This window comes from Microcaecilia unicolor, chromosome 5, assembly GCF_901765095.1.
Source record: "Microcaecilia unicolor chromosome 5, aMicUni1.1, whole genome shotgun sequence".
NCBI classification, from domain to species: Eukaryota; Metazoa; Chordata; class Amphibia; order Gymnophiona; family Siphonopidae; genus Microcaecilia; species Microcaecilia unicolor.
The window spans coordinates 170,476,871-170,491,417 of NC_044035.1; the positions used below are offsets into that span (position 1 = coordinate 170,476,871).

At 44.7% G+C, this 14,547-nt stretch overlaps 1 protein-coding gene across 1 annotated transcript in view; it reads right to left on the reverse strand.

Moving 5' to 3' along the window:
* The window catches only part of CNOT1 (CCR4-NOT transcription complex subunit 1), a 1,017,784-nt gene that overhangs the window by 42,473 nt on the left and 960,764 nt on the right, over positions 1 to 14,547 (reverse strand). The window contains 1 exon segment of the mRNA XM_030203593.1: positions 3,051 to 3,200. Coding sequence (XP_030059453.1) covers positions 3,051 to 3,200 — 150 coding nt within the window.

A 14,547-nucleotide genomic window follows, 5' to 3' on the forward strand; every position in this document is an offset into this window, starting at 1 on the left:
AAAATCTCCATTACTCCAACCTTATTAATAATTCTTCTAACCATTTGAGCAATTTTCTCTACACTTTGTGAACTTACAACTACTTCTCCTGAACCAACTTCTATATTGACAGCCTCAAAGTTGGCCACCAACTTGTCTATGAAGATTTCTCTATTAAGATCAACATTTATGGAACCCCAGAATAATTCTACTGGCTTACCACTGTCCCCTCCTCCCAAGACTCTTAATTCTTCCATTTCCCCTATCTTGCATAACACTTTTAATTTTCCATCTCTTATAGTCTCTCTCAAAAATATTCACTAACACCAAAAAACACGTCTTGGATCCTACCCCCAAACCTTCGATAGCTTTTTCCCCATACATGGGCTTCTTCCTTTATTGCTTTGTCAACAATAGTCTGTTCAAAGGCATTGTTCCTAAACAATTAAAATCAGCCTTGTTACTACACTCATAAAGAACACTCAATTCACATATACTTTTAGCCAATGACAATTTGCTTGCCAATTACCAATATCCAGACTCACCAGATCTCTTCTCACTGCAGTAGTGTTTGGATGCGATTAGAAACTGGCTACACTCACACTTTTTAATCCTTAACCTGCAAAAGACTATTGCTTGCTGGATGAGCAGCTGTCCCACTAGGCCATTAATTTCTCCATCTATTCTAGGTAACACAATCAAATTAGTTTACTCATTCAGTTTTCCTTCGAAGCACAAATTGTCTGTATGGCTAAATCTAGTTTCTATGCACTACGTCTTCTCTGTTCTGTCTGCAGCTATTTAGACAACTGTGTGTGCTTCCTTGCTCTAAGAGGTATCAAGATTAGATTACTGCAACGTACACTAATACCCTTTTCCTCTTTTGAAGCATTTTCAAACTGTTCAAAATGTTGATTCACCTGCTATCTTGTGCTGGATGCTTCGATTGTCTCACTAGGTGCATAGTCACCATTGATTGAACCCAGTAAAATGCCCAGAGCTGCCAGAAATAGCACCTTCCCATTCTCTTGCCCCTCCCCCCCATGCCTGGGTTCGGCTATCTCTCCACCCTCCCCTCCCATGTGCCCGTGCAGGTCCAGCCTCTGCCTACTTGTGCACTCCCCCCCCCCCCCCGGTCCTCCAAACACTGCAGTGCTGAAAGCTGCTCTCTGTCCAGCAGGGCCTTTCCTCCTCCTTGTCCTGCCTCTCTGATGCAACTTTCTGTGGGTGGGAACCTGCCGAACAGAGAGCTGCTTTCAGCGCCGTCTCTGCCATGACCTGCTGCAACATTTGGAGGACAAGCATTGGGGGTGCAAGTAGGGGACGGTGGAGAGATGATGGACCTGGGCGCTGGGGAGAGTAGTAAGAATAGAGACAGAGCACAAGAGGGACCTGGAGCAACGGAGAAAGGGAAAAGAGGGAGAGTTGCGGGATCTGAGGGAAGAGAGAGACTTGGAGCATAAGGAGAGGGGACAAGAGAGTGGGCAGATGTTGGACTGGGGGGGGGGGGGGGGGTGGAGGGAAAAGAGAGAGATGCTGGCCCAACAAGAAAGGAAGGTAAAGAGAGATGCCAGACTACAGAAAGTGGGTGGGTCAGAGGGGCTCAAGATGAAGAGAAGAGAGGGAAGAAAAGTCAGCCATGAAGGACAGGGATACAAATTCTGGCTCTGGAAGGAGTATAAGGACAGGGACACAGAGGAGACACTGGACAGGACGGATAAAGGCACATATGAAAGATGGATGGTGGACATAGAGAAGAAATGTCAAAAGGCAGGAGACCCCAGAAAAGCAGATGAGACACTAGGTCTAAAGCAATGCTCAGACAACAAATGTAGGGAAAATAACATTTTTTTAAATTTATTAATTCCTTACCAGCTCAGGAACAATGGTGTTATAGGGGGGCCCATTCAATGCTAGCTACGCCACTGTACCTCACCCTCCCTTTTTATTCACCCTCATCACTGGTTATCGATAGCTCAGTGGATTCAGTTCAAAATGTTTATCCTACATAGTAACATAGTAGATGACGGCAGATAAAGACCTGTACGGTCCCATCCAGTCTGCCCAACAAGATAAACTCATTTGTACTACTTTATATGTATACCTGACCTTGATTTATCCTTGCCATTTTCAAGGCATAGACCGCAGAAGTCTTCCCAGTACTTGCCCCGCCTCCCAACCACCAGTGCTGCCACCCAATCTCTGCTAAGTTTAGTATTACACACTGGCCAACCTCCCCAACTTGCCTCCCTAATCACCCCTTATCAACTTACCCGCACTCTGGGGTCTAGCTCCCAGCACCGCTATCCGTTACTTCAATTTATCGCACACAATTTTTCTAAATTCACCATGGTGTTTTTTTCTATTTGGCCCTTATCTTTGGAACTCTCTTCCATGTCACCTATGAGAACAACTCTTACCTTATATTCAAGGCAGGACTGAAAACTCACCTTTACTCAAGCCTTTTCCAGCTAGGTGGAATTGTAGTGGCTTGGATTGGCAGTGATGCTCTGTTTCTTGCTTTTCTTTTCTCTGTCCTGTTAATGATTTGTAGTACTTTTCATTGTTCTTATTATTAGTAATAAATAGCTTTGATTGTTTTTATTTTGAAAGGCGGTATAGCAAGTTCCAAACATAGTAATCCATGATGAACATTTGGTATGAGTATGAAATAACTCATGAAGCCACCACTTGTTGTGATGACATTTTGGGGCACAAAAGTTTAAGGATGATTTTTTTTTCTCCAGAAATAGGGATTTCAAGGAAAACATTATTGTGCTACAGGCCTAACTCAATGTGGTGTGGTGAAGAGACCTGCTCAAATGAATAAAAACTTCAGAAACAGTAGTCAGAGAGGAAACTCTTACCCTATAAAAAGGCTCCTTTGTCCTAGATTAGTGCAAAAGCTGCAAATAAAAGAGTGCATGCTCACAGCCTTTTCTGGCTAATCGAGTCTCCCCGATGTAATGTACGACCATGTAACTCACATTCCTCCAATTAAGACATTAAACAACAGAAAATCTTTTAGACAGCTGCATTAATGGCTTAGGGAAATAGCAGTCCACGTTTACCTGAAGATTGCTGCGCAGCTCTGAAAGGAATGTGACAGGTGAACGTGTCTTCAGATAGGAATCCAAATCCTTCTTAAACTGTGGTGGCATCACTCCAGTGAAGTTGGTGAGGATCCGTGGTGCAATGTTTATCTCACTTAGCATGTCCACCTAGGGCAAGAGCACAAACTCAGCATCTCATACCATGACCTTAAGCTGAAGTCATTCTACCTACTTTGTCCTTTACTGTTTGTCATTCACTTAAGATCCAGTTAGAAGAAATGCCATTTCAGTTTACGTTTTCTGTTAAGTGAGAAACTTGGGTTGGATCTTAAGCTCAAGTCAAGTTTACTATTAAAACATTGCAGAAAAATAGTGCTCTCAGACACCTGCCCTCAATCACAACAGCAGTGAAGCAGAAGTAACTTAGCCTTCAAAGTAGTGTTACAGCATTCACAGGCCCTAGCAAAGTGTTCTAGTCATGTGCAACAGTACTAACCAGCTGATTTCAGAGTGCAACTGTACTGTGTTACAAAGAGCACAAAAGTTTAAGGATGAGATGCTAAGCAGAAGACTGTCACTTAAGATTAGATAGGAAATTAGGAAAATCCCTATAACTTTCGCCAAAACAAGGGGAGGGAACTTTTAAAGCTAAAATCCCAGGAAGGAATGGTAAGCAGCAACTCATCATTTGTAAAGATGTTAAAAACTGCAAGAAGTAATTAAGGATATGTATAACTGAAGTGCTCTGCCCCATTCTTCTTGCCATATATTTTTTTTTTTTTACAAAATAAATAAAATAAAATAAAATCAAGCAGCAATCACAATTCCAAACTAATGCCACAAAATAACTATTAACACAAAATAACTGCAAGTGACAACTGTTGCAAACCCCCAGCCCCTCCATAACCCCACCTCTACTTTCCATTCTCTACAACAGCCAGCAGTGGGTTTTCAGTTCCTTACACCCCATTAACTAGGGCTGTTTCTCTGCATCTCCACTGCAGGGAATTACTTGAGCGTGCTGTTCACCGCCGCTGCCTTGATTTTCTCTCCTCACATGCTATTCTTGACCCATTACAATCTGGTTTTCGCCCTCTCCACTCAACCGAAACTGCGCTTACTAAAGTCTCCAATGACCTATTACTGGCTAAATCCAGAGGTCAATATTCCATCCTCATTCTTCTTGATCTTTCCGCTGCTTTTGACACTGTTGATCACAGCATACTTCTCGATACCCTGTCCTCACTTGGATTCCAGGGCTCTGTCCTTTCCTGGTTCTCTTCCTACCTCTCCCTCCGCACCTTTAGTGTTCACTCTGGTGGATCCTCTTCTACTTCTATCCCTCTACCTGTCGGCGTACCTCAGGGTTCTGTTCTTGGTCCCCTCCTCTTTTCTATCTACACTTCTTCCCTTGGTTCATTAATCTCATCCCATGGCTTTTCCTACCATCTCTATGCTGATGACTCCCAAATCTACCTTTCTACCCCTGATATCTCACCTTGCATCCAAACCAAAGTTTCAGCATGCTTGTCTGACATTGCTGCCTGGATGTCTCAACGCCACCTGAAATTAAATATGACCAAAACCGAGCTTCTCATTTTCCCCCCCAAACCCACCTCCCCGCTCCCCCCGTTTTCTATTTCTGTTGATGGCTCTCTCATTCTCCCTGTCTCCTCAGCTCGAAACCTTGGGGTCATCTTTGACTCTTCTCTCTCCTTCTCTGCTCATATCCAGCAGACCGCCAAGACCTGTCGTTTCTTTCTCTACAACATCCGTAAAATCCGCCCCTTTCTTTCCGAGCACTCTACCAAAACCCTCATCCACACCCTTGTCACCTCTCGTTTAGACTACTGCAATCTGCTTCTTGCTGGCCTCCCACTTAGTCACCTCTCCCCTCTCCAGTCAGTTCAAAACTCTGCTGCCCGTCTCATCTTCCGCCAGGGTCGCTTTACTCATACTACTCCTCTCCTCAAGTCGCTTCACTGGCTCCCTATCCATTTTCGCATCCTGTTCAAACTTCTTCTACTAACCTATAAATGTATTCACCCTGCTGCTCCCCAGTATCTCTCCACACTCGTCCTTCCCTACACCCCTTCCCGTGCACTCCGCTCCATGGATAAATCTTTCTTATCTGTTCCCTTCTCCACTACTACCAACTCCAGAATTCGCGCCTTCTGTCTTGCTGCACCCTACGCCTGGAATAAACTTCCTGAGCCCCTACGTCTTGCCCCATCCTTGGCCACCTTTAAATCTAGACTGAAAGCCCACCTCTTTAACATTGCCTTTGACTCATAACCACTTGTAACCACTCGCCTCCACCTACCCTCCTCTCTTCATTCCCGTTCACATTAATTGATTTGATTTGCTTATTTTTTTTTTTGTCTATTAGATTGTAAGCTCTTTGAGCAGGGACTGTCTTTCTTCTATGTTTGTGCAGCGCTGCGTATGCCTTGTAGCGCTATAGAAATGCTAAATAGTAGTAGTAGTAGTAGTAGGGAGACAAACTCACTGTAAGGGAATATTCCTCCACGTACCATAGTGTTCCGAAGTTTGTAAAAACGTGACCATCTGGCCTCTATGTAGTACTTTTAGCTTAGTCATCAGGTACACAATTCAGTTTTGCTAATATTTGTCCATGCACAGGTACACCTGTTTGCTTCCAGGCTGCAGGTAGAACCATTGGGCTTGCCGTGAATATACTTACAATAAACTTGTATGTCTGTGTGTGAATCTCTGGTGGTTATATATTTAACAGTATTCCTTATTTTTTAGTAACTGTACACCCAATAATGTCAAGAATAATACTTAACCCTTGATCCCAGTAGGACTGGACTTTAGTACATGTCCACCATATACGCTGAGATGTCCATCATTCTCCGTGTCAGCATTGTTTATCCCCTCTTCCATAGATATGTTTCAAACGTACAGGACTATATCATCATTTATAAAGAAGCTTATATCCATGTTCTATAAGACTACTAGCTATTTTTTAAGCAAATATTGCAGAATTCGTTCTCATTCCTTACACCATGTTTCCCAATCTCTTGCTTGCTTTGCATAATATATTTAATTGGAGGTGCTGAGTTCAAAAAATGCCTTATACAGTCTAGACATCCTTTTCTTCCCTACCCGGAAGGCTATCTCCAAAGGTTTTTTCTTTTTCTTGGAGCTCTTTAAATGCCTTGCACTGTATGAATATCCTTATTTGCCTATAGTGATATTGTTCCTTCATATCCACCCCATATTCCTCCTTTAGCTCCTCAAAATCCACCACTTGTCCCTCATCAATCAGTTGTCCCAGGGTATGCAGGCCTTTACCATCCTACCTTCTATAGGTACAATCTTCTCTACCTGGAATGAAGCCACTAGCATGTTGTTATCAGGGTGAAGGCAAAATAAAGTCTCTCTTCAAAAAGTCAGGTTCTATGCTTTTGTCAAAGTATAATCAGTTGTTGTATGAAGGGGCTCACCTTGCCCTGCAGCAAACATCTCGTGTGCTGAGAGCCACTGAATTGCCAAAAGGGTTTATCACTGCTCATATGTTGCTCTAGATGAATCCAACTTTTTGAACTGTCCCCTCCCATACAGACATAAATTTTAAGTTGTGCCGCTGCATAATAAAGCTAGAAGAGGCAGTGATGTCACTGTTTATGGATGACAGAGTTCAGCTCCATCAGGGCAGTTGCATATAAGTTGTTTTTACCTCCCTCTGCACCCCCTACATAGTTATATTTAGAGTGGTGAGAAGTTTGGAGTGGAAATGTCAACGAGGAAGAAAGAAAAATTTAAATACTTATCGGATGGAGAGGAGAGCCATCAATCTCAAGTGAGCAGGGCTGGCGCAAGTCTTGCAAAGATGGCGATGGAGCACGTGGACATGGACGATGACACCATTCTCTCTGGCTCAAACAGGGAGATGGTTACAAAAGATAAAAAAAAGTAGTGCACTGTTTTAAAACCTTGAAAGTCAAATACAGGCAGTGTGTGTTGATGTGCAAAAAGCACTGTCAAAGATTCAACGAGATGTTAGTGAAATTGGGAGCAGCATGGAACAGAAAGAGGAGCATGTGGATACAATAGAGGAGTGTCTGCAATCAATGACTCAGCAGGAGTGGCATGAGACAAGAGGTTTTGGATCTCTTGGAGGACTGAGAATAGGTCGCTCAGGAATAATTTGCAGTTCAAGGATTCTGGAGATAGTGTAATATAAAGACTGTGTAAAAGTGGTCACCAATGTTTGTTCCTTCTTGTTACAATCAGATGAGCATACAGTGGAATCCTTGGAACCTTGTGAGATCAAGTTGGACTGCGTTCATTGGAGTTTAGGACAATGTATAGAGTTGGATCCTACTTTCATGAATTTTCAATCAAAGAGGACTTTCTGAGGAAAGCTCGTGCCCATAAAGAACTCATTTGGGATTGTATTTATTTATTTGCAGCATTTGTATCCCCCATTTTCCCACACACTAGCAGGCTCAATGTAGCTAACAAGACACTGTATTGGTGAACGCCAAGTACGGCAGGTGTTTAACAAATACAATTAGAAATAGGATTAGGGAAGGTAGGGACAAGTGGGTAAAATAAGTGAGAAAGAAATAATAGCAATGGGATTACGGAAACCACTGTACAAAAGAGAAGGGAACTGGCTGCTGTGACTCAGTAGCTGCAATAGGCTAATTATTGTTATAAATGGTTGTTCCCATTTGGACTTTTGATTACTGTGGCTGGGAAATCTGAGGGTGAAATCTGGCATGGAGGCTGGGAAAGCTGGGCTATAATAAATTTGCTAGCCCATACTGATAAGATTAGACCTGCTTCTACAAAATCTTCTACGGATTTAAGTAAATGGCAGAAAACATCTGGCACAAAATCAACAGTGTCTCAGAAAAGTGTTGAGATAGGCAAGTGACTGTTTATTCCAGTCTGGACTATTTGATATTCTGCTACCATTTTGAATTAGGGCAAGGGAACGAGTGGTTAAGGGGTTTGCGAGGTTGTATGAATGGTGTGTGTTAATGAGTTGGGGGAGGGGAGGGTAATAAGGTATATGTGTCATCTTTTTTGAGAGCGGTGATCTTCCTCTGGGGTTTGGGCTGGCTAGTGGGAGTAATGTAAGCAGGGGTGGGGGGTGGTAGGGAAACACTGGCACACAGGAAAGGGGGGGGGGGTGGATCTGGGTAATATTTGCTCTGGTATTAGGGTGGGTTCTTGAAATATTAATGGGTTAAATTGATGCTTATAAGCATAGCATTGTGTTCAATGAGCTGAGACTCTTAAGGTGGGATATTATATTACAGAAAACCCCTCTGAGGCCTAATGACCAACAGTTTTTAAATTACATAAGCAGGTTGAGGTGTATGGGATCCATACATTTGAAGGGGGTGAGAGAACTGGGGAGTTAGCAATTTTAATTTGTTCCAATTGCTCTTTCATAGTGGAGGATATGCAACATAGTAGATGAAGACAGATAAAGACCTGTATGGTCCATTCAGTCTGCCCAACAAGATACTCATTACATATGGTATGTGATGTATACCTGATCCTGATTTGTCCTTGCCGTTTTCAGGGCACAGACTGCAGAAGTCTGTCCAGCACTGTCCTTGTTTTAAAACTTCTGAAGTTGTCATCGAAGCCCCTGAAAAGCTTCACTACAGCCCATCCATTCAGCCACGATCAGGGCACAGACTGTAGAAGTCCACTTAGCACTGGCCTTGTTCTCCAACTTCTGAAGCTAAATTTGTCCAGCCACGTTCAGAGAACAGATTGTATCTGCCCAGTACTGGCTTTGTTTCCCAATTACCGGTGCTGTTACTTTATCTCCACTAAGCTTCTTTGGATCCATTCCTTCTAAACAGGATTCCTGTGTGTTTATCCCACGCATTTTTGAGTTCCGTTACTGTATGCATCTCCACCACCACAGGAGGACATTCCAGGTATCTACCACTCTCTCGGTGAAAAAATACTTCCTGACATTATTCCAGTCGGCCCCCTTTCAACCCAAATTCATGTCCTCTAGGTTCTACTGCCTTCCCGTCTCTTGAAAATGTTTGTTTGTGGATTAATACCTTTCATATATTTGAACGTCTATCACAGCAACTCATTTCTCCTTTCCTTCAAGGTATACATGTTCAGGTCAGCAAGTCTCTGACTGCATTGTGAACTCTCTTCCATCAAGACTTGGGAATCTTGCCATGAAAACGTGAGTTAGTGAATCAATGAATTAAAATCCCCTTCCATTCTCAACACTGAGGACCACTGTTATCCATGGTCTACAGCAGCATTCCGTGATAGGAGAGTTCACAATACAGTTCATTTTCTGACACTGCATCAAGAGAAAATATTCCCCCTGCAGATAAGTAACTTTTATTATGGTTTGAAGTGTAGCAAAATAATTTTCTGGATTCAAACTGCTTTATTTCGGACATTTGAACATTGCAGTAGTTTTGGTACGCAGGGAGGGCTACTGGGATGCAATGATGGATGGCTATATGTGTATTGCAATTTAGAGGGTTATATCCCTCGAGTAGGACACACAAATTTCTGAGCACCATTCACTACTATTTATGAAAATTTGGTATATCTATATAGTATTTTCATTTTACGAGGTCTTGTTTTATGTAATTAAATTTTAACTGCCAGAATCTTGACCATTCTTCCAATGTTTGGAGATCCCTTTTCATGGTTTCTGCTCCCTCCAGGGTATCCCCCCGAGGCACTCCGCTACTGGTGAATGACATGGGGACGGAGATATGCGGTAAACTGCAGTAATCCATGTAAATCTGTGGGAAAAGAAAAAGAAATCTGGCCATTTACCGCAGATGTGGGAGCAAAACTTTTTACCGCCCTGCAGGAGCAGTAAAAAAGCTTTGCTCCCACAGGAAAAAACCCCAACCCCCAAAAAAGTTGTAGTTACCGTTCTCGGTCCGGCATCTCCGTGCCTGTCTGCTTCCCTCCCTCCTTCCCACCTGCAGTAGCTCTACCTTATGCAGCCAGGCAGTGGGGTGCTGGAGCCAAGCCGTTTCTTAAACTTTAACAACCGGCTTCCAAAATTTGGGCTCAGGTCCCTTCTCAGCATTGTTGTCCTCTTGGGCCCCCATGTCTGTCTCAGCCCCTCCCCCCCAAAAAACAATAGTGGCAAGTCAGGCGGGTTCTTTGGCTTCCTCAGGCTCCCCTCCCTGTTTCTAGCAGTGAGCAGTGGCACGGGCAGTGCTGAAGACAGTTGCTTCTGGCTTTCCCAGTCCCATCACTGCTTCATCCCGTCTTTTCAACTTCCTGTGAGTGGGACAAAACAGCAAGATGGACTGGGGCAGCCAGAAGCACCTGACTTCAGTGCTACCTGCACAGTGGCTAACTGCTGGAAACATGGAGGAGAGATAGCTGGCTGGACCCGAAGGAAGGGAGGGAGAGCTCAGATACCTGACTGCGGGGATAAGGAGCCTCAAAACAAAACAATCAAACCTGTGAGCTACTACTTCCATGTTCTCGTTCTTTACTGTTGGTACCACTTTTATTTGATCTCACTTATATTTTCAAACATGTTGGCTTGTACAAGCATAGGGATCTACACACAGGGGAAATATAACAGAATAACTTTTCATAGGTAGAATAGTAATTTGCTATAAATTGTAATCTGTCATTTGGAGGAACTGGTTATAGAGACAAATTTTATTTTTTATTTACGTCAATTTATATACCGTATCTTATTGCTACTGCAAGACAGAACGGTTTACAATTTATAAAATAAAAGAAACAATACAATATGTACAGGTAGGACAAACAGAACTCCAGTCATTACAGGAAAGCACAGCAAAACCACAAACTAGCTACATAAGATGAAAAACAGTATAACTCATGATTTAGTATACAAGAGAGCACCGCAAATACAGGATTAAGTATATAATATAATCTACACAAACAATACAGTTTTGATTTAATATATATTACAGATGCCCATTTATAACCTTTCTTCCATTATTCTAAATTCTGTTTTACATAATTGATAAAATAGAAGGTTTTTAAAAGTTTCCGAAAATGAAAGTAAGATTTCTCAAGTCTGATCTCTTTTGGAAGGCCATTCCAAAGAGAGGGGGACAAATAGAAAAAAGCCGAATTCCGTGTAGATTCCCATCTAGCCCTAGCGAGAGGAGGAATCACTAACCTGTTGTCTGTCAGGGATCTAAGGGTTCGTGTGGCAGTGTAAGGAATAGTTAGATTTGACAGATAGTCATGGTTTAGTGTATAAAAAGCCTTATGGGTCAAAACTAAGGCTTTAAACTTAACTCTTGCTTCAACCGGAAGCCAATGCAGTTGATGTAGTAAAGGTGTTACTCTGTCATCCCTCCGGGCCCTACAGATCATACATGCTGCTGTATTCTGTATTCTTTGTAGTCGTTTCAAGCTAGCTTGAGTGATCCCTGCATATATGATATTACAATAATCTAAGCGTGAGAGCAGATGTCAATGTTTTAAGGGAATCCTTACTAATTGAATTCCTAACTGACCGAAGTCTCCTAAGATAGAAAGAGGGGGGTTGCTGGAGTGGACCCACGGAAAGGGAGGGGGCTGATGGACCCAAAGGGGGAGGTGGAGAGAAGGGAGAAAGGCACTGGACCATTGGTGGGAGGACTGGCTGGAGGGAAGGGAGAGAGGTGCTGGACCCATTGGGGGTAGGGCTGGAGGGCAGGGAGACAGATGTTGGATCTGCAGGGGAGGGAGGGACACAGAGACAATGCCAGACAGGGGAGGGGGGTATATGGACACAGAGGGAAGATGCTAAACATTGGAGAGAATAGGAACACAGAAGGGAGATGCTGGACTTGTTGGGGGGGGGGGGGGGGCATAAGAACACAAAGAAGTGATGCTGGACATAGGTGGAGGGGATAGGGATAGGCTTAGGGCTCTCTCTGGCCAGGGGGCAGATGTCCTAGTTGCATCCCCCCCAACATCATCTCTGGCATGAGTGATCTTTATATTTTGCACAGTTTAGGAGGAAATCATATCTTTCTATTTCTGTGGTTTGGCTTCTTGTGGTTTTAGGTTAAAGCGAATGCTACATACCTGTAGAAGGTATTCTCCGAGGACAGCAGGCTGATTGTTCTCACTGATGGGTGACGTCCACGGCAGCCCCTCCAATCGGAATCTTCACTAGCAAAAGCCTTTGCTAGCCCTCGCGCGTCCATGCGCACCACACATGCGCGACCGTCTTCCCGCACGAACCGGCTCGTGTTCGTCAGTCCCGTATATAGCAAGACAAAGACAAGGGAAGGCACAACTCCAAAGGGGAGGCGGGCGGGTATGTGAGAACAATCAGCCTGCTGTCCTCGGAGAATACCTTGTAAAGGTATGTAGCATTCGCTTTCTCCAAGGACAAGCAGGCTGCTTGTTCTCACTGATGGGGTATCCCTAGCCCCCAGGCTCACTCAAAACAACAAATATGGTCAATTGGGCCTCGCAACGGCGAGGACATAACTGAGATTGACCTAACAACTTATCCAACTAACAGAGTGTAGCCTGGAACAGAATAAAAATGGGCCTAGGGGGGTGGAGTTGGATTCTAAACCCCGAACAGATTCTGAAGCACTGACTGCCCGAACCGACTGTCGCGTCGGGTATCCTGCTGCAGGCAGTAATGAGATGTGAATATGTGGACAGATGACCACGTCGCAGCCTTGCAAATCTCTTCAATAGTGGCTGACTTCAAGTGGGCCACAGACGCTGCCATGGCTCTAACATTATGAGCCGTGACATGACCCTCAAGAGCCAGCCCAGCCTGGGCGTTAAGTGAAGGAAATGCAATCTGCTAGCCAATTGGAAAGGGTGCGTTTCCCCACAAACACTCCCCTCCTGTTGGGATCAAAAGAAACAAACAATTGGGCGGACTGTCTGTTGGGCTGTGTCCGCTCCAGATAGAAGGCCAATGCTCTTTTGCAGTCCAATGTGTGCAGCTGACGTTCAGCAGGGCAGGAATGCGGACAGGGAAAGAATGTTGGCAAGACAATTGACTGGTTCAGATGGAACTCAGACACTACCTTCGGCAAGAACTTAGGGTGAGTGCGGAGGACTACTCTATTATGATGAAATCTGGTGTAAGGGGCCTGGGCTACCAGGGCCTGAAGCTCACTGACTCTACGAGCTGAAGTAACTGCCACCAAGAAAATGACCTTCCAGGTCAAGTACTTCAGATGGCAGGAGTTCAGTGGCTCAAAAGGAGGTTTCATCAGCTGGGTGAGAACGACATTGAGATCCCATGACACTGTAGGAGGTTTGACGGGGGGCTTTGACAAAAGCAAACCTCTCATGAAGCGAACAACTAAAGGCTGTCCTGAGATCGGCTTACCTTCCACACGGTAATGGTATGCACTGATTGCGCTAAGGTGAACCCTTACAGAGTTGGTCTTGAGACCAGACTCAGACAAGTGTAGAAGGTATTCAAGCAGGGTCTGTGTAGGACAGGAGCGAGGATCTAAGGCCTTGCTGTCATACCAGACGGCAAACCTCCTCCATAAAAAGTAGTAACTCCTCTTAGTGGAATCTTTTCTGGAAGCAAGCAAGACACGGGAGACACACTTCGACAGACCCAAAGAGGCAAAGTCTACGCTCTCAACATCCAGGCCGTGAGAGCCAGAGACCGGAGGTTGGGATGCAGAAGCGCCCCTTCGTCCTGTGTGATGAGGTCGGAAAACACTCCACGGTTCTTCGGAGGACAACTCCAGAAGGAGAGGGAACCAGATCTGACGCGGCCAAAAAGGAGCAATCAGAATCATGGTGCCTCGGTCTTGCTTGAGTTTCAACAAAGTCTTCCCCACCAGAGGTATGGGAGGATAAGCATACAGCAGGCCTTCCCCCCAATCCAGGAGGAAGGCATCCAATGCCAGTCTGGCGTGGGCCTGAAGTCTGAAACAGAACTGAGGGACCTTGTGGTTGGCTCGAGATGCAAAGAGATCTACCAAGGGGGTGCCCCACACCTGGAAGATCCGGCGCACTACTCTGGAGTTGAGCGACCACTCGTGAGGTTGCATAATCCTGCTCAACCTGTCGGCCAGACTGTTGTTTACGCCTGCCAGATATTTTGCTTGGAGCAACATGCCGTAACGGCGAGCCCACAGCCACATGCTGATGGCTTCCTGACACAGGGGGCGAGATCCGGTGCCCCCCTGCTTGTTGATGTAATACATGGCAACCTGGTTGTCTGTCTGAATTTGGATAATTTGGTGGGACAGCCGATCTCTGAAAGCCTTCAGAGCATTCCAGACCGCTCGTAACTCCAGGAGATTGATCTGCAGATCGCGTTCCTGGAGGGACCAGCTTCCCTGGGTGTGAAGCCCATCGACATGAGCTCCCCACCCCAGGAGACACGCATCCGTAATCAGCACTTTTTGTGGCTGAGGAATTTGGAAAGGGCGTCCCAGAGTCAAATTGGACCAAATCGTCCACAAGTACAGGGATTTGAGAAAACTCGTGGACAGGTGGATCACGTCCTCTAGATCCCCAGCAGCCTGAAACCACTGGGAAGCTA